Source organism: Bos indicus x Bos taurus, chromosome 9, assembly GCF_003369695.1.
Source record: "Bos indicus x Bos taurus breed Angus x Brahman F1 hybrid chromosome 9, Bos_hybrid_MaternalHap_v2.0, whole genome shotgun sequence".
Lineage (NCBI taxonomy): Eukaryota > Metazoa > Chordata > Mammalia > Artiodactyla > Bovidae > Bos > Bos indicus x Bos taurus.
Genome location: NC_040084.1, coordinates 69,630,546 through 69,651,438, shown reverse-complemented (window position 1 = coordinate 69,651,438; position 20,893 = coordinate 69,630,546). Strand labels below are relative to the sequence as shown.

The window sequence follows — 20,893 nt, the reverse complement described above, 5'->3', positions numbered from 1 at the left end:
CCTGAAAAACCATAGGTTTGACTATATGGATCTTTGTCGGTAAAGTAATGTCTCTGCTTTTTAATATGCTGTCTAGGTTGGTCATAGCTTTTCTTCCAAGGAGTAAGCATCTTTTAATTTCATGGCTGCAGTCACCATCTGCAGTCATTTTGGAGCCCAAGAAAATAAAATCTGTCACTGTTTCCATTGTTCCCCCATCTATTTTCCATGAGGTGATGGGACCAGATACCACGATCTTAGTTTTCTTAGAGTTTTAAGCCAGTTTTTTTCACTCTCATCTTCCACTCTCATCAAGAGACTCTTTAGTTCTTCACTTTCTGCCATGAGGGTGGTGTCATCTGCATATCTAAGGTTATAGATACTTCTTCGGGCAATCTTGATTCCAGCTTGTGCTTCAACTAGCCTGGCATTTCTCATGATGTACTCTGCATATAAGTTAAATAAGCAGAGTGACAATATACAGGCTTGATATACTCCTTTGTCCTAATTTGATGGGCTTCCCTGGTGGTTCAGACGGTAAAGCGTCTGCCTGCAATGAGGGAGACCCCGGTTCAATCCCTGGGTCAGGAAGATCCCTCGAGAAGTTAATGGCAACCTACTCCAATATTCTTGCTTGGAAAATTCGTGGATTGAGGAGCCCGGTGGGTTACAGTCCACGGAGTCGCAAAGAGTCGGACACGACTTCGCTTTCGCTTTCCTTTTCCCAATTTGGAACCAGTCCGTTGTTCTATGTCCGGTTCTGTTGCTTCTTGACATGCATACAGATTTCTCAGGCGGCGCTGCCTTAGGCTGGAGGTTTCACTTGGGGGCGCTCGCATCTGGCTCGTGGATCGTGCTTCTCACAGGCGGAACCATCTGGCTGGGTCTCTTGTTTCTGTGGGCGCCATAGTCAGCGCACACCCAGCGCTCCAGGCTTCCGTGCGGGTTCCGGCTGATTGCTGGGCCCGGGAGGGGACAGTGCCGGTTTGGCGCCCAAGGAAAAAGTTGACCCCGGCGAGTGGAAGTTACCTGCAGCGTCTCCGGCCCTCTGCCCGTCCATTGACGGAGCTCGGGCCTGACCCGTGCCGCGCTCCTGGCGTCCAAGGAAGGCGAGGGTGATGGTCCAGATGGAGACGCAACTACAGAGCATTTTTGAGGAGGTGGTGGTGAGTGGAACTGCCAGGGATCCTGGGCGATGACTGTGTGAGGGGGTGGCTGGGGAGTAGCGGCTCAAGAAATCTGGCCCACGCAACCTCTCCCCACCTCTTCCTTGTTGTGACATCGAGTATGTGTGCAAGGGTTGAGCGATTCTCAAACTGCTGTCAAATTCAGTCTCATTTGAAATCCACAACACCCTTTGTTACAGACCAAGCAGGTGGGTATTGTTTGTTTCTCCTCGTTGCTGATAAGGTGATTTGCCCTATGTTGCACTGTATTATTTTGCTCGGGGAGGCCCCTCTCTCTCCCTTAAAATTAAAAAAAAAAGAAAAATCATGTTGTTTACTTTTTTTTTTTTTTAACAGAAAACGGAGATTATAGAAGAGGCTTTCCCTGGGTGAGTGTATACATGGCAGATCTTTGAGTTTTTACCTGATGGTATCTTTGTAAGATTTTCTTTAGATCTGTCTTGGAGGTTTATAAGATCTACTATTCTGCTTATGTTGAATTACATTTTTAATACTAGTGGCAAATAATTCGATTTTTGTTTTTTAGCATGTTTATGGACACCCCTGAAGATGAAAAAACAAAACTTATTAGCTGTTTAGGGGCCTTCAGACAATTTTGGGCTGGTCTTTCTCAGGTGAGCACTGCATGTTTAATACAGTCAGCTGATGATTTTTGGCCCTTTATTTTTTTACACTTACTTTGATGTTGCTGTTAAGATTTTTCTGGAAAAGGGGAAATAAAATTGTCATCATCTTTTATTTGTCTATTCTGGCTTCCGTTCGTTTCAACTTGTATTCTTCCAGTAGAGAATCTATATTGAAAAATCAAGTTGACCATAGCACAGTGTGAGTTGTTTTTATAAATCTCTCCCAAGTTAGATTACATAAAACCATTTTCATCCTATTCTGATTTATTTAGTGCACTTCAGAACAACTGTGTTAGGAGTTGTAATGGATAAAAACTTCATTCATTTAATCAGCAAAGGAACTGGTCCAGCATTGATACAAAGATATTATAATAAAGATACTATAGTAAAGATATAAAGATGCCACAGTAAGGATCCAAAGATACTTTAACAAAATTGAGGCAAGTACAGTAAAACTTAATAACAAAGAGCATTCACCAGAAACTAAAGCCTTGTAAAAGATAAAATGTTTGAACCTTAAAGAATTCATGATCCAGTAGTATATTATTACCTTCTTATGATGCCTTATAAGTAGGAAAATGAGAACTGTTTACAGTTGAGCCACTAGTGACTAAGACTCACTACTCAGAAATGAATTGCATAGCTGCAGTACATTCGTTCTTTTACATTTCTTTTACTTTTGATTATTTTCTAATATATTCATATGATACAAAATGTGAAGAGGTGCCAAAAGTTCTACCCAATGAGTAAGATTATCTGCCTTCTGCTTCTCTTAGCTTAGTCATTTGTTTCTTTTTCTGTCTGCAATCAGTGTTTCCAGTTTATGTTTCCTTCTGGAGTGTTTAATGCATAGAATCATTGTTATAGAATGTCTGTATGCCATATACATTATTTATTAGCACCTTGCTTTTTCCCTCTTAAGTTCTCAAATTGATATAATTTTATATCAATCCATTTAAAGTTACTTCTGTCCTCTTTCTTTCTTCAGTTCAGTTCAGTTCAGTCGCTGAGTCGTGTCCGACTCTGCGACCCCATGAATTGCAGCACGCCAGGCCTCCCTGTCCATCACCAACTCCTGGAGTTAGAGCAGCATTAAATCCTAATATATGGCTGCACCATCCTTTGTTTAACCAGTCCCCCCGAATCCCAGGGACAGAGGAGCCTGGTAGGAGGCCGTCTATGGGGTCACGCAGAGTCGGACACGACTGAAGCAACTTAGCAGCAGCACCATGTGATAGGTTGCTTCTTACCTTTTTCTCTTTAAATAATACTGTAATGAATAGTTTTAGGCAGGGGACACAGAATACATTATTGCTGGGTCAGAGGATATTTCTATGTGTAGTTTTTATAAAAATAATCTAATAGCTTCCATAAGGGTTTTACCAATTTATCCTCCCACTAGCAATATATCAGTGGGATATATATTGCTATTCCCTCAAGCCTCACAATAGCGTGTTATTGAGCTTTTTGATCTTTACCAGTCTAAAACATGAGAAATTTTATCTAAGTGTAGTTTTATTTTGCATTTCTGTGAGTGAGATTGAACATCTTACATCTTTCTAACATTTTAATGTTTTAATAATTGATTAAACACTGTATGATTTAAGATAAAACCCTTGTCTTCAAGAATTTTGTTTTCTGACAGAGGATCCAGGAAGAAAATAAGTATTTCTAAACCAGCACTATTTATTCAGCAATAGAAATGTGTATGAGGGACAGTGGTAGCACAGAGCAGGACATCTTTAGAATATTCTGGAAGGTAATCTTTGATTTGGGCACCACATTTTGGTATCAGATTTAAAGTTTTGCAGATCTAGAAATTGGATATGTCATTAGTTCATAACTGATTTGGCTCTTAGGGATCAGATTCACTAAATTCTCATGAGGCTGATGTACTAATTCATAGTGGATTTTTCCTCCAGTGACAGGGATATTTATATCTGCCATTAAGGGCACTGCTTACAGTGCCTTGCACAGTCTTTGCTAGACTTTTTTGTTGATCATGAATATGTTAATAAAATCATACTCTTTTTGGAGGTCCCATATAGTAAAAATGGTGGAAGTTTTAATCTATATAATCGTGTGATTTTAAGCTTAATATAACTCAGCTACTACATCTGAATTTTTTCAGTTCTTTTTAAATTGTTTTCATCCATTAATTTATAATGAAGTATCTCACTCATAGTCTTCATGTATACCCCCAGATGCTATTAGCTTTTTGTTACTTATAAAATATAAGTTTAGACCTAAAATGTGATCATTTTCTAATTTTCCAGGAATCTCATGAACAGTGCATCCAGTGGATTGTTAAATTCATTCATGGCCAGCATAGTCCTAAAAGAATTTCTTTTCTTTATGACTGCTTAGCAATGGCAGTCGAGACTGGTCTCCTTCCACCCAGGTATGGTTAATGATGAATATGAGCAATCTAAAAATTTTCTTTTTTTTAATTAATGTTTAGAAATTGGTTGAGGTGGTTGTTGTAAAAGGATAAGAGAATAAAGAAGGCAGTTACAGTCAACAAAAAGTGCTTCATAGTATCTCAGTTTTCATTTTGAGGATGCAATATTCTTAAAATTGTATACTTCAGGTGCTCAAAACCAGGCAGGCTTTGCCTTTTAGCCCAGGGATTAAAATCACTCACTTTGACAAGCTTTTTCAGGTAGTGTTTGTTGTATTTGTTACAGTCACTGATTTGTTTGTTGAATTTTTTAGATTCCACATATAAGTGATGTCATATAGTATTTGTCTTTCTCTGTCTGACTTATTTCACTTAGCATTATACTCTTCCAGTCTGTCCATGTTATTGCAAATGGCAAAATTTCATTCTTTTTTTGTGGATGAGTAGTACACTGTGTGTGTGTGTGTGTGTGTGTGTGTGTGTGTGTGTGTGAGAGAGAGGGACATCTTTACCCATTCATCTGTTGAGGGACACTTAGGTTGCTTTCTTATCTTGGCGATTATAAATAATGCTGCTATGACCATTGGGATGTGTGTATCTTTTCAGATTAGTGTTTTTGTATTTTTTAGTTATATACCCAGGAGTGAAATTCCTGGGTCAGTTCCAGTTAACTTTTGCTGGATGATGAATTGCCTCAATACTTCATGGCTTAAAACAGTAATAATCCTTTTATTGTTAACATTCACGATTACAGTGCTTGCTTGGACAAGGAGTAGGAAGGATTTTCTCAGGTTTTGCGTTTGCAGTCGGATGGTGGCTATGACTGGAGTCATGACAAAGATTTTCCCATTCATATGCCTAACTGTCACCTGAGACATCAGCTGGCACTATTGGCCAGAACCTACATATGCCTTCTCTGTGTGACCTTGACTTTCTCACAGTGTAGTGGAGTCCAGGAGCAAGCCTTCATAAGAGGGCTAGGCAGAAGCTGTATCACTTTGCCTTGAAAGCCTTTCCATTTGCCAGTCTTGGACCTGCCCAAACCGAGGGATAGATTTTTTTTCTACCCTTTTGACACTGATACTCTTCCTGGGAGCAGCATCAATATTACATTTTAGAAGAGTATGTGGGGTCAAAAGTCTTATTGCAGCCGTCTTGGAAAAACACAGTTTGCCACTAATTGGTTAATGATACACATTTAACCAATAGCTTTTGGTACATTTCTTTCTAGCAAAAATATAACATAATTAATATTACTTAGTTCTACTTTGGAGAAGGCAATGGCACCCCATTCCAGTACTCTTGCCTGGAAAATCCCATGGACAGAGGAGCCTGGTAGGCTGCAGTCCATGGGGTCGCTAAGAGTCGGACACAACTGAGTGACTTCCTTTTCACTTTCATGCATTGGAGAAGGAAATGGCAAGCCACTCCAGTGTTCCTGCCTGGAGAATCCCAGGGATGGGGGAGCCTGGTGTGCTTCTGTCTGTGGGGTTGCACAGAGTTGGACAGGGCTGAAGCGACTTAGCAGCAGGAGCAGTTCTATTTTAGGACTTCGCTGGTGGCTCAAGATGGTAAGGAGTCTCCTTTGGGTTTAGTTCTACTTTGGGTTTAGTCTTTCATATAAGTAAAAAATATAAAATGCTTTATGTAATTTTTTGAAAGTGTGCTTGAGTAATGTACCTTTATGACAATTATTAACACTTACTGTGACAAATATAATATCCAGAGTTTGTGGACCTTGGCTATTAGAGAACTTACAAAAATCCTGTCTTGTAACTGGAATGGGTATTCCTTTTTTCTAGGATGGTTTGTGAATCCCTGATAAACTCTGACACACTTGAATGGGAAAGAACACAGCTTTGGGCCTTAACATTTAAACTGGTTCGGAAAATAATTGGAGGGGTGGATTACAAGGTATTTTTTTTTCCGATTATAAAAAGTAACTGCTGTCAGATATGATTAATTTTTCAGTGTATATTAGTTTCACATAAAAGAAATGAAGTGGAAGCATTTATAAAATCTGTCTCTTTTTTGTTGTATTTCCTGAAGGAGTTTAAAATCGCCCAGTGTTTCCCACAGCTCTCTGCTGCTCTCCCAACATTCTTAAAAGTGCAGGTGGCTGATAAACTTCTGTGACAAGTAGGGAGTCACCAAGCAGACTCGGTTCTCTCATGCCACAGATCTTATGATGTCGGGGCCCCTTTCCAATGGAAGGGCATAGAGCAGGGAGGTGTGGAATTGAGAAGGGATGCAGGCATCAGCTGACAAAGGGAGCAAATCCTGCTTCACCTTGGCCACCTTGGACACTGTCATTCCTTAACTGGTGTCTTCAGCACTCTGCTCTTCACCAAAACCAACAGCATACACTCTCTAATTGTGTCTCATAACACAGCTCAGGAGTTCCACAGCTGCAGAAGCTTCTGCTTCATTCAAGCCACTTTAGTTATTGTCTCTTGAAAGACTTGCAGATACCTGACCCTGTGCATTATATCTGTATTTCCACTGATCTCAAATGATTTAACTGATAATTATTGGCCAGAGTCATGATTTCATACAAAATTAGTTCTAAGAAGCCTTTTCTGATTATTTTCTATTTACTTGTACTTCACTTTCCTTAGCAGGTTAATATATAGTTTTTACTTCCTTATTTGTATGGTGCTTCATAATTGTTTCTTTCGTGTATATGTTCTATCTTTTACAAGACTGATCACATAGTTTATACTACGAATGAAATGTCTTCTCTGTGTATTAGATTCTTCTCTGAAATAATGCAACTGGTAATAGATCTGAATAGATAACCAGTTAGCAGAATAGCCTTATTGGCTAAGTTTGAGGGGTTAAAGTATGTGATGGATGATGAGAAAGAGGGAATGAAGTTAGAATATATACCAAAAGGAAGGTGCAGAAAAGGTTGTCTGCCAAAAAGTTGAATATTTATTGTCCATGTTTTTCAGAGTATTTTCAAGTTCTTCCAAATATATTTTTGTCTGTTAAGCTCAAATTAAACTTTTTGGTCCCTCGTAATAATAGAAACTTTTCTAATGTTATGAAGGTGAGAAAAGCTGAACGGAATGTGAAAAGTTTAATTTTTATCTATAAGTGACTTCCTTTGTTCATTCATATGGCAAGCCAGTCTTTAGAATTCTGCTTTGGAATACGGTGCTTCTCTTGGGTTAACGTTAGGGGTTTGAATGTTAGCTTTGTTTCAGAAAAATTAAAAGTGTGACTTTGAGGGTTACATATTTTTCCAAGTATATAATCTTGAAAGCTTTAGGCATTTTAACTGGCACCTGGGACTTTTAAAAAATTTAATCTATGACTTTTTGTTCTATCAGGGTGTTCGAGATCTCTTAAAAGTGATTTTGGAGAAAATCTTGACAATTCCCAATACAGTGAGCTCAGCTGTTGTACAGCAGCTTTTGGCAGCAAGAGAGGTAATTTAAACTTGTCTGCAATTCATTGATCATCTCCTAAAGATGTCTAGTTTTATAGTTCTGTGCTTTTCAAATTTACAGTAGTTTGTAAAATGTTCCATTTCTTCTACAAAATTCATATTTTAAAGGTACAGTTTCACTTCCACTGTACTTCCAAAGGAAATTTTACGTTTTAATTCATAGTTTTTAAATATGAAAGCAACAATATTGATATTATTGTGTCTTCAACCATTATAAGATATCGTCCTATGGGCCACTTTAAAGATCTTTGTGCTTTGTACCTAATGTTGCAAGAATTGTTATTTTAGTCTGTGCCTTCCCGTTGGTTTTAGTAACTCAGTCGTTTCCGACTCTTTGTGATACTATGGACTGTAGCTTGCCAGGCTGCCCTGTCCATAGGATTCTCCAGGCAAGAATACTGGAGTGGGTTGCCATTCCCTTCTCTAGGGCATCTTCCCGACCCAGGGATCGAACTTTGGTCTCCTGCATTTCAGGCGTATTCTTTACCACCTGAACCAACAGGGAAGTCTACCAATATTTAATGCATGTTCAGTGTTACTTGCTATCAGGAATCTAGTCTGTTATTTACTATCAGCAATCATTGTATTAATCTTCATTTTTAGATATTCACATTTAAATGAATTCTTATGCTATATTTAAGCCAACTGAATCCATGAAATAATATCTCTACTTTTTAAATATCATTGTTGTTGGATTTAAAGGGCACATCTGTGGGACTATTCAAAATAATAACATAGCCCTTTTGTGTTTCCTAGGTTATAGCATATATCTTGGAAAGAAATGCTTGTTTACTACCAGCATATTTTGCAGTCACAGAGATCAGGAAACTATATCCTGAGGGAAAACTTCCACATTGGGTAAATTTGATGTTTTTTAAAAAATTTTTAATAGAAATTTTTATTAAAAATTATTATATTAATCTGATTTTTTGTGTGCTTATTTTTTAATGGTCACTTTATCCTTAGATAATATGTGATTTTTTTTTATGATGCATTTCTTTCATTTTTCTGCTATCCTGTTGAGATAGTTTATATATATATCATTTCATAAAATATACACAGCTTCATCAAATAGCTAAGGACATGGTGCTATGACCTGGCTTAATTCAGGGATAAATGAACTGGCAAGTAATTGTTTAGGAGGACATGAAAGAGAACTAACCTTTCAGTAGTTTTACGTGCCCGGAACGGTACTAAATCTTTACATGTTATCTCGTTTTATGTAAATGATTCTTATATTCAGAGCATCTTGATGTTATTTTTCTACTTACTTGTTTTCATTTTATTTTGTTTTAGTTACTTGGAAACCTGGTATCAGACTTTGTGGATACCTTCAGGCCAACAGCAAGGATAAACTCCATTTGTGGTAAGATTATAATTTAAAATATTCTAAATAGTACCTGATTTTTAGTGAGCTGACTACTGAACCAAGTTGATGGATGAAATCTTATACGTGTCTTGGTGACTTGCCATTTTAGTATAACTCTACGCTACGCTATGCTAAGTCACTTCAGTCGTGTCCGACTCTGTGCAACCCCATAGACAGCAGCCCACCAGGTTCCCCCGTCCCTGGGATTCTCCAGGCAAGAACACTGGAGTGGATTGCCATTTCCCTCTCCAATGCATGAAAGTGAAAAGTGAAAGTGAAGTCGCTCAGTCGTGTCTGACTCTTAGCGACCCCATGGACTGCTGCCTACCAGGCTCCTCCATCCATGGGATTTTCTAGGCAAGAGTACTGGAGTGGGGTGCCATTGCCTTCTCTGAGTATATCACTTTTCACTTTCATGCATTGGAGAAGGAAATGGCAACCCACTCCAGTGTTCTTGCCTGGAGAATCCCAGGGACGGGGGAGCCTGGTGGGCTGCGGTCTCTGGGGTCGCACAGAGTCGGACACGACTGAAGCGACTCAGCAGCAGCAGCAGCAGAGTATAACTCTACTCCCCAGGCACCTGGAAGTCTCAGCAGATCTCTCTCTCTGGCTGTAGCACACCACACTGTTTGACTCCCAGCCCCTTCCAGTTCATACCTTTGCCCTGTATATAATTTCTTTTGTTTTCCACTTGTTTCATGTTTATTAGAGTCTCTGAATTTCCTTTTAAAAATAAGCACATGATTTACAGTTTTTACAGTTCTCATATGTATATTCCTGAATTACTTCTAGAAATCATGGTAACCTTAGAACAGCCTGGGATTATAGACCCTTATTTAATCAATGACCAAGTTTTAGCACTTTCTGTGAGTCATTTACTATTCTGGGCACTGGAAATACAAAAAGGAAATGAAAAGGACACTAGACCAATAATTCTTAGGCTTTTAGCTTTCATAACTGAGAGGATATTGACATCATTTGATGAATTATGGAAAGTGGTGCAGGTTTGAGAAGAGAGGATGAATTTAGTTTATGTTATATTGAACTTAAGGTGCCTGTATGACATCCCAGTGACAACATTTATCAGGCATTGGATACATGAACTGATTAATGGTCATATACTACATCTAAGGCCTCTAGGAACATCATGTTTAAAGTTACTTAGTTTGACCTGAGATTAAAGGTCTGTAAACTTTTTCTATAAATGGTGATACAACAGATATTTTGGCATTGTGGGCTATGCATTCTTACAGCTACTCAACTCTGCCATTAGCGTGCAAAGGAATAGCATTCCAGTAAAACTTAATGAGAGCAGGTGGATTTGGTTCATGGATTGTAGCTTGCTGAACTCTGTCCCTGGACAAATGCAACATTTGTGAGTTTGGAAGTTTTGCACAATTTGGTCTTTAACCAGCTGGGCTAAAAATATTCAAAGAAAATCCCCAGACTTCTAGCTAATCAAAACATATTTTTAACCAGTGCCTGGTTCAGCATGATATTCAGCATGATATTCATTAACATTAACCAGTGCCTGGTTCAGCATGATAGTCATTAAATTTGTAGAGTGAATGAAGGACTAGACATTGCTATGTTCACATTTATTTAGAAGCATTTTTTGTAATACCTACAGGCCGTTGCAGCCTTCTACCAGTTGTAAATAATTCGGGTGCCATTTGTAATTCATGGAAATTGGACCCTACAACTCTCCGTTTTCCTTTGAAAGGCCTTTTGCCATATGATAAGGTATGTTGCTCAATATGATGGAGCTTTTGATCCATCAGAGTCTTCATCCAAGATTATATATTATGTAATGCTAAATTGTCTCTTCATAGACTGAAAAAGTAAATATTCAATGAAAGATAGTTTATAACCATAAACTATGGTTTATGTCATATGATTTCAGGATCCAAGTTTAGCCTGTGGTTTGTGATATTATGGTGTTTATGTTCCAGTGGTCCACTTCCTGGCAAAGTACTTCGTGTTAGATAATTGAATTTTTAAATTGATTCCTTGTTTTCACATTTCCTTTACAAAGCAAGGACTAAACATGAATTTGCAGTGTCCCTAAAACTTGAAGAGTGAGCCTCCTTATTTGTTGCATTTTTTTCAAAAGGGGAGAGGTGGGGAAGGACAAAAGTAGAGTAGAAATTTCTCAAGGAGAAAAATCCACATATATCCATAATATGAAATATGAGATATAGACATAAAGCTTTGATGAAACACATTGGCAGATTTATCTTAGTATCTTGGGGTTTGGAGGGATGACAGAGCAGGTTATAGGGAGGGCCAGATAGTGTTCTGTAAATGTTTCATGTCAAAAATGATGTAGAGAGTGATTGGGAGACTTACCCCAAAGTGAAGGAGGATAAAATAGTACAGCTAAGGTGACAGTTCACAGCTCTTGGGATACTAGTCAGCAATACTTTGAAAGATAAAAAAGTGATAAACTAAGTGGAATGTACAATCATAGCAGTAATAAAAACAGATAAACTTACTGTGTACTTCCTATATGCCAGGCCCAGTTTTAAGAACTTCACTTCATAACAACTTTTATTCTTAAACTATCATCTTACTATTTCCACTATCCGGGTGATGAAACTGAGACACAGCGTGGGGTGTTAACTTTACAAACAGTATCGTCAGGATTTGAACTCAGATAATCTGAGTCGGAATCTACACTATAAATCCCTGTGCTGTCAAGTCATTTGTCCTCCCGAATCTGGAAATGATGTTTACGTTTATACTTACAGAAGAATGGTTAGAAACTGCCTCCTTTCCTCTTTGATAGATTTCTGGGCAGAAAATCCATTCCTTACAGTGATGCTTAAGACTTTCACATGACTGTGGCCGAAGCCATTCCTAAAGTTTTCTCTATGACCATGAGCAAGTCCCTTCAACTCAGTTACATCATTTATCAAATGAAGGGTGGGAGCAGATTAATGTAAACACTAAAATCCTTTGATTTTTTCCCACTAGATACTGCCTACTGTGTGAAGGTAACAAGAGCCTTTAGAGGATTTTTTTATCCCAATTTCAAATTTTTTGAATGAACATTAACTCTGATCTTGAAGCAATGATTTTCTTTATTTTCTTTAAAGGATCTGTTTGAACCACAGACTGCTTTGTTGAGATATGTTTTGGAGCAGCCTTATTCCAGGGATATGGTCTGCAATATGCTAGGTTTAAATAAGCAGGTACTGTACTGTGCTGGAAACCTAGTAAATTCTGCATAGAATCTGCACTATTCTTTTCTCTTTTCTTTGCTATAGCTAACTGAGCAAAACAGTTAAGAACTATTTGATGATTTTTTAAACTATATTGTTTATTAAGTAATATATTGTTTCTATCATTTATATATTGCTTTAAGAATGTTTAAATTAAAAAGGAGATATTTTAAAAGTTGGTTTATTTTGCATTGCTTTTTTTTCTATAAGGCCAGTTTCAAGTATACCTTGTGCCAGAGAAACCTACACATGACTTAACCATAATTTTTGACTTTTTTTTTTGTTTGGGTGTCTATTTTTATAACCCTTGGTATCTTCAGCATGGCCTCAATTGCTGGTTTTTTGGTTTTTTTTCTTTTTGGTGTATGTTTTTGGTGGTTTGACATGTGGGCGGGTTTGTGCTGACTCTGGGTTCCTTGAGGCTGGCCTCATAGTCACTGTTTTGTCTTTTCTTTTTTTCTTCCTTTATTTTTGTTCTGTCCTGTCTTGTCCTGCCCATCCTCCAATGCTCTAGACCTTGAACATTGCTCAGGTATGTTCACAACCTTACTGTTGTATTGTGACTAACGATACGCTGGCCGCTTTGTAGCCACTGATTCCATTTAGAGAATACATGTATGGTCGGGGCTTGAAATTGGCAGGACCATGCTGAGACCAAGGCCACTAAAATGAATTTCTTCTTGGGATATGAGAGTTGTTTTTGGTGGATTGTTTTTGGTTTTGGTTTTTGGTGTTTGTTTGTTTTTTGTTTTTTGTTTTTAAATATTCTTTTTTTTTTTTTTTTTAATCAAGAGACAACACCTGGCATTTGATAAAGCCTGTCATTTTTTGATGAGTTGTTTTTCCTTCCCACTCCATTTTACTGTTTTTCCTACTTTAGGGCTAAAGCTAGCCTGGTGGAATTTTCAGAGATGGAAAGATTTGTGGTGGCCTTTATCTTTCCAGATAATTAAAACATAAACAAACAACGACATCAATAAAAATACCTGCCTTGCTTTGCCTAAAAACAAAAACAAATTAAAAACAAAACAAAAAAAGAGAAAAAAACAGTTTAACAGAGATACGTTACTTTTACAAGTTGGAGTGGTAAGCGTCACATGGGGAAGTTTTTTTGGAAACGTGGAGATTGACTAAGAAATGTCACACTCTTAGGTGACCCCACACCTGCTTGACAAACACCCTTCTTTGTCAGTCTTTGCCGGAAGTGACCCCCTCCTGGAGTGAGCGCCTCTCAGTGGAAGCCCACCTGTGGCAGGAGGAACACGAAATGGCCAGACTTTATGAAACGAACTCTTATACATTCCCAAGTCTGTTCCAGGACTTTTCACCTTTGAGATTTTAAGCAAAATAGTGATTCTAATTATTTTTGTTAAAAATTTTTGAGCCCAGCATATTAAAATAGACCAGCTTTTTGATTTTAATAAGACGTTCTTGTCCAAGTTGTATAAAATAGCGTTGCTGTTTGCAATACTATAGTGAAGGTTGTGCCAGTGCTTCCATTTATAAAGCCCTATTTTTAAGGACATATAGCTTGGCCATAAAACTTGCTCAGTGTTGAAACTTTGCATGCCAAACCTCACCCTAGTAGCAGTATCTCTTTTATTATTTTAAGTTTTTTCTTCTGAAAAATTTACCAAGTCTTCTTGTTTGGACAAGCCTTTGTTCATGTGAAACTGAAACTGCTTCACAGCACAGTAGCTGACAGTTACCTCACATAACCTGTCAGTGTAACATCTTAAACACCAAGTCATTAACTCTGATGAGCTTTCACTTGAGTTAGAGGTAAGTATTCAGTTAACCTTGAAAGAATGCTTTCATGCTGTCTTAAACCTAATTTTTGCAATAAACTTTAAGGCATACTTGACTCAGGTTTTTTTTGCAGTTTGGTGAATAAACATACCCATGGTCATTTGAATCCCGCCCCCCAGATATCCTTAGCCATCCTTAACTTTTTGCTTTTGGAGGGCAGCTCTTCTTAAACGAGAAACTGATGAAATTTAGAGAAGGATATTTCTGATCTGATCCTTTTAATAACAAGTTTCAACCTAAAAAAAGTTTATGACTAAGACATAAATCCGTAAAAAATAAAGTTTATAATGGAAATGCTGACAGAACATTATTAGTATTGATCCCACTGTAGTGTAAACATTGTCAAAAGTTCACAATTCATCAGTAATTGTTTTGGTAGAAAACACTGTAGTGAGTGGATTTGTAAATGTAAGCTTTATGCCGAATTGACATATTATTTTTACCACCTAGAAAGTAGGGTGGAAAATGAGAGCACACTGTATAAGAAGCATATGACTAAAAATTAACAAGTTATCATATCTGTTATCATTACAGAACTATATCCAGCACTATACTTTCTTATCCTTTCTCTAGCAATGCAATAATTTACTTAAAGCTTTGAAACCTTTTAAGAGCTGTCCATATTGTATTTTCCAGTAGGAATTGGGCTATGGTACTTGATCCTAAAATCGGTTGCATTCAGAAGGTCATAAATAGCCCAGTTCTGTGACCAGTAGGGTAGAGTGTTCACAGTGGAAAAATCCTGTTTTGTGTGTTTGCACAACAGTTTGTGTTCCTTCTCCTGAAAAAGAGCATTACAAAACAGATTCATTCCTCAAGCTCTTAGATGTGGTGGTGTATGAACTCTGGCAGTGCTAAGATAGTGAAGTACTAGACTGATCATTCAGTTTATCCTTAAAAGGCACCATTGAAAGTGGTATTAACTGACAGGGGACTCCAGTTCTGGTTGGTAGAGAATATGATAAATGAAATACAAAGAGATTTTTTCTTCCCAAGTTGTCCTGAATAAATACTGCTTTAAAATTAATTTCTATCTCTGAAATAATGGTTTTTAAATTAACCAATGCCTACCTAAATGTGTGGGCTTCCAAAGAACCCACCTGCCAGCGCAGGAGACAAGAAACACAGGTTCGATCCTTGGGTTGGGAAGATTCCCTGGAAGAGGGCATGGCAACCCACTACAATATTCTTGACTAGAGAATCCCATGGACAGAGGAGCCTCGTGGGCTACAGTCCATGGGGTCTCAAAGAGTCGGACACAACTGAAGCAACTTAGAATGCACACACCTAATTACAATATGTTAAAATTGTACCACATAAGCAGTACCAAAACCATTACATGGAAATATCAGGGGCCACTTAATATAGGATATGGTTACTAAGACTGAAAGCATTATCATTTGCCATTTTAAATAGTGGTGGGAAAAAAATCAAGGGCATGGAGGGGATTAACATTCATGTTTCCATTAATGCCTTGTGGCTGATTTTCAGATTGAAAATCTAAAATAAGTTTCCAATACAGTTTGACCATTATGCAGAAATTAAAATGCTAAATTTAGATTCTTACTGCTAAAAAGAGGCTTTAACTAAACATTCATATATGTATGATGTAAGCTAATTCAACTTATATACCTACATCTTGAAGACTTAAATTTATGAAAGCTTTCAGCAACTTGTGAATAGTCATAGACATAGCATCCATTGGCTACCAGTCTAGTGATTGATAATTAAAGTCATTAAACTGATTTACAGATACGTTCCACTTTATAAAATAATTTGTGTGGTAGGGAGTCTTAATTTTAATGAACTTACCTTTTAGCAGTTGAAAACTAAAACAAAACGTACTCTAGTTAGCAGCACAGCTCATTTTATAATCCATACTTCTCTCTCTCTCTCTTTTTTTGGTATTATTAAAATTGGCAAGTAAAAGAGGAACTTAAGTTTAAGCTATCCCTAAGCATGGTTTGAGAACTATCCTTGGATTTAACCAGAAACACCTGGGAAACGCAGAGTTGATTTTGACAGATGTTCTTCTACCCTCAGACTAAGTAGCTGCATTTGGTGCCCTAGATATACCTGACTGATTTAACTATTAATAGAAAATTTGGGGGTAGTCTTGAGTCTTAATACATATTGAATGATTGTCAGCTTTGACTGTAAATTTCCTAGTTCTTACTTTGCCAAAATCTTAGTATTTTTGGTTTTCCTCTGAATCATGAACTCTTTGACCATAAATCACTACACTTCTAAAAATATGTAGGTTAAAATTCAGTTTTTTTAAACAAATAGCCAGTACTAACATGGAAAACTCAAAAAAAATGACCCAGGTGCTAAAAAGCAACCTTGTTTAGTTTATTCTTTTTTCCTGAAGCAGATTGATGGAAGACTGTTGTGGGTGGAGGAATAGATGACAAATTGGTTAGTTTCCAAACTAGAACCAAATTCCCATCACTAACGAAAAATTCCTACTGGAAATCCTGGCTTTACTTCTTTTCACAAATTTTTCTGACTCTCGTATACTTGGAATGATCTCACTCTAAATTTGTGTTGTCGGACACGTTTCTTAGGTTGCTGGTGGTTGGCAGAACTAGTGAATTTCAAGCCCTGTACACAGTAGTTTTGCATGCTGATTTAAGAAATAGTTTGTAGTGTTGTCTGTTGCACTTTGCTCTGCTTCATAATGATAATTACATTTGGAGGAAAAGTACTGTAGTCCCAACTGGTGGTGTTAATATTGCTCTTCGTAAAACTGTAATGTGGTTGAACTGTGATCATGGCATTGTGTTTTTGGAAAAATTATGAAACAACCATTGATGCTTACTGTTTTGGATAGATGTTTGTTTTATTTGCATGCTTTAAGGAAGTGCAGCTATATTGGAGCTTTACAAGTTTGGAGCTGGCAGAAAGCATGCAAAAGAGGGGATGCTATTCATTATGTTTTGTTTTTTTCCAAATTCGTCCCCATTTTGCATTTTTCCCCTAAATTTAAAGAAATCATATCCCTTTTTCATGGCAAAAGACTAATAATCACATCTAAAGTTTATAGGGAACGCATCTATATTAGTATTGTATTCATTAGTAAGGCTTCCAACTGCCTGGCTATTAAGTCATATAACATATTTTATTAAAATATGAAAATGGCTTAAAATATGGCTTAACATTTCTTTTGATAAAAGCTTTTGAATCACTTTACAAAGCATAAACCTTTTTGCCTCTAGAAAGGGAAGTTGCATTTTCATTTTAGTGTTTAAACTCAATTCTTTTTCTTGTTTTAGATTTTAAAATAGTCTAATTTAAAATTAAAGCTGCATAATGTTTGACTTCTAAGAGGGAAGAACATAGCTTTAACTTTAAGGTCTTTTTTTTTCTAATAGAGGAAGTTTCCATTTCAGTATCAAATAAGTACCACACGTTGAAAAACAGACATTGAATATTTAGATATACATCTGTATATAAAGCTAGTGTAAACCAGTGGTGACTACTTTTAGATCACACACTGCTTTGTTCGCTCTCTTGTCATAATATGTGATTCCTGGAAATCCAGGATTTTCATATTTTGAATTAGATTGCAAAATTAATACTGTTATCACCATTTCATATATCTTTAAAATGATCTTTGTTCAAGAAATAAATAACAGAATTTTCTACTGTGTAGTTCCCTCTGTCATTCTGGAACAATGATGTCTGTAGTAAAAGTTAATGGGAAGCCTGTTTTAGGTGAGACCTGAAAACTAATTTTTTATGAAACTCATCCTCTGTGATAATATAACATGATGCAGCTTTAATGGACTAAACCTAGCCTTAACTTTCTAAGTTCAACTTCATTCCATGCTTCTTGGCCTCTTTGTTACAATGAATACCCATTAACTGGTAACTTCTGAAACTAACTGGGAGGCTTTTGGAATACTGTATTTAATCTCTGCCCTACAGCACAAGCAGCGCTGCCCTGTGCTGGAGGACCAGTTGGTGGATCTGGTGGTTTATGCCATGGAGCGATCTGAGACCGAGGAGAAGTTTGATGATGGGGGAACAAGCCAACTCCTCTGGCAGCATCTCTCGAGTCAGCTCATTTTCTTTGTGCTTTTCCAGTTTGCAAGTTTCCCACATATGGTCCTTTCTCTTCATCAGAAGGTAAGTACACACCCTTTTTCAGAGCCACTTCACCTGTTGATTAGTATATTTCAGACGGGTGTATCTAGTGAACGCAAGTTCCAAGCTCTGATTTCTCTTTTGTTCAATGCTCTTACGGTTTCTTCACTTTTCACTTTCTTGTCACTGTGAAAACTGATTCAGGTATTCATTGCACATATTCACAGTGCCAGGACCAGGAGATTCCAAATGAAAAGGCCTAATATAGTGCCCTCAGAGAGCTCCTTGCTGGTGAGAAGATGTAGGTATAAACAATTGGGCTATAATAATAATGGAAGCATGTTTCCTTGCAATAGAAATGAAGGAGAAAAGTCTCTGTTAAAGACACCCAAGAATGGCTTTATCAAAGGGGGCTTGAAACTATTACTTGAAAAACAAGTAGAAATTTGCCAAGGGGAAAAAGGTAGGAAAGTGTTTCCATGGCAATAAAGTGATCATTTAGAAAGAGGTAGAAATGTGTGAAAACATGAAAGAAAACTATAGAAGGGAAAGTGTTGGTGAGATGAGGAAAGCAGGAAAGTAAGACCAGACATGGAGACCTTTATATGCCCTTGTGTTTGTTCTAAGGATTTAAATTTACTTTGGGAAGTAAATGAGGAACGGAAAGACATCATCAGATACAAGCTGGAAAAATTACTGCTAAGCATCACATATGGGAAGACAGTGATGTAGAGATGAATGAAGCCAAAATCAGAGGCCAAGAAACTAGTAAGGGAGCTGTTGCAGTGGTCTGGGTGAGAGAGGCTGAGGGCCTAAAGCAGAAAAGAGGAGGAGCCAGAAACCAGGTAGGCTGGGAAATATATTAATAGGACTTGATGGCAATAGGTGACAGAGTAACAGGAATCCAGGATCACTCACTGGTTTCTGCTTTGGCAGTGAATGAAAAAGGAGGACAGTGAATCCAAAATAGAGAACACGAGTAGAAGAGTAAGTGTGTGGGAAGGGTTGGCTTTAGGCATAAGGCTTTATACACATTGAGTGGGAGTGGGAATAAAATAAGTGTTGTTATATCTGTAACATCTTGATAGCCTGGATTATCTTGGGGAAATTTTTCATAAAACTTGTTAAAATCCTTTTGACCACCACTTACTTACCACCCCTATCACCACCACTGGTTTCTGTTACAATCTATAGGAAACTAGGAAAAGTATTTTTGATAACCAGTCCTTGAAGAGTTAAAAATAAATAAATTTAACCTTTTTGTTAAAATAATAACAAACTCTGGTATTTTTTTAAATTTATCTATTTTTGATTGGAGGATAATCGCTTTGCAATGTTGTGTTGGTTTCTGCCATATGTCAGCATGAAGCAGCCATAGGTGTACATATGTTCCCTCCCTCTTGAACCTCCCTCCCACCTCCCACCCCAGACTCCTTGTGTTTTGATGCAGTATTTTTAGTAATATTCCCATATTAAACTTGATTCTCGTGCACACATACTCGACTTAATTATGTCTAAAACATTTCATTTTTGATAAGCATAGTTGTTTTGGAGATCAGGGAGAAGCAATATTAATTTTAAAAGCTTTGCTGGGTGTGCCTTGAGTAGAGACAAAGTAATCAGTAAATGCCAAAGTTAGATGCTAACTTTCTAAGAACAAGATTTCTCTCTCTATTTTTTTCTTTAAACTTTATAAATCTATTTCTTTGACTGCAGATGTGCATTTAAATATCTTTTACAGTTGGCAGGGCGAGGACTGATTAAAGGCAGAGATCATCTTATGTGGGTTCTCTTGCAATTCATTTCTGGAAGTATTCAGAAAAATGCACTAGCTGATTTTCTTCCTGTCATGAAGCTCTTCGACCTTCTGTACCCAGAAAAAGAAGTAAGTTTGGCTACTGAATTAGAATTATGTCTAGTTTATGTTTAAGAATGTTAGTGTAATTTTGTGAAAAGAGCACCGGACTTGAAAAATGGAAACATGGTTCTTTTCCCAGTTTTTGTAATACCTGTAATCATGGGATGGACATTCAGTCTCTCTTGACATTAGTTCATTTCTATGTAAAATGAAGAAATTTAACTGGATTGTTTCTGAAGTTTATCTTTAATCACAGTCAGATCACAGTCGAACATCTAGTATAGCAAACTCTTTCTCTATATTTTAAAAAGGTTTACAATTTTTTAAGAATGTGAAACTGTTTTAATATATACACATTTAAGGACCAAATAACATCAGTATCTGTTAATTCTTTTTTCCTTTGGTTGTTTGCTAATTGAGTGTGTCACACTAATAAAGTCCCTGTCACATCTGATTCTTTGTGACCCCATGGACTGTAACCTATGAGGTTCCTTCATCCATGGAATTTTCCAGGCAAGAATACTGGAGGGTGTTGCCATTTCCTTGTCCAGTGTCACACCAGTGCTTATTATATAAGGTGTTTGAAATATGGTATGTATTGATGATTGCCATTTTTTAGGAACATTTTATTACGGAAATTTTTAAATGCACCAAAAATGTAGAGTAAATTAAAAAAAGAAACTCTTATGTACCCATCACCAAGAAATATTCTTATTTCATCTTTCCTTCTCATCTTGTTTTTCCTAATGCTGGATAATTTTAAAGCAAATTCCAGACATCTATGTCATTTCACCCATCAATATACAGTACGTCTGATGCTGCTCATTTAGATTGCTTATCTCTTACATGTTGTTGAAAAGCATACATGTGACTCTTAGAAATTCTCTATTCATGTTT

At 37.1% G+C, this 20,893-nt stretch overlaps 1 protein-coding gene across 2 annotated transcripts in view; it reads left to right on the top strand.

The window, feature by feature from the left end:
- Positions 1-878: 878 nt before the first annotated feature.
- The window catches only part of MED23 (mediator complex subunit 23), a 43,749-nt gene continuing 23,734 nt past the window's right edge, over positions 879-20,893 (top strand). Inside the window, exons 1-13 of one of the 2 annotated variants that reach the window (XM_027551558.1) lie at positions 894-1,145; positions 1,503-1,534; positions 1,693-1,780; positions 4,069-4,193; positions 5,996-6,107; positions 7,529-7,627; positions 8,404-8,505; positions 8,944-9,013; positions 10,647-10,759; positions 12,115-12,210; positions 12,755-12,772; positions 17,980-18,180; positions 19,880-20,023. In XM_027551558.1, the coding sequence (XP_027407359.1) occupies positions 1,098-1,145; positions 1,503-1,534; positions 1,693-1,780; positions 4,069-4,193; positions 5,996-6,107; positions 7,529-7,627; positions 8,404-8,505; positions 8,944-9,013; positions 10,647-10,759; positions 12,115-12,210; positions 12,755-12,772; positions 17,980-18,180; positions 19,880-20,023 (1,248 nt within the window). In that variant the 5' untranslated portion in view covers positions 894-1,097. Of the gene's footprint in view, positions 1,146-1,502; positions 1,535-1,692; positions 1,781-4,068; positions 4,194-5,995; positions 6,108-7,528; positions 7,628-8,403; positions 8,506-8,943; positions 9,014-10,646; positions 10,760-12,114; positions 12,211-12,754; positions 12,773-17,979; positions 18,181-19,879; positions 20,024-20,893 lie in introns of both variants that reach the window. The other variant, XM_027551559.1, reaches the window with a different exon arrangement.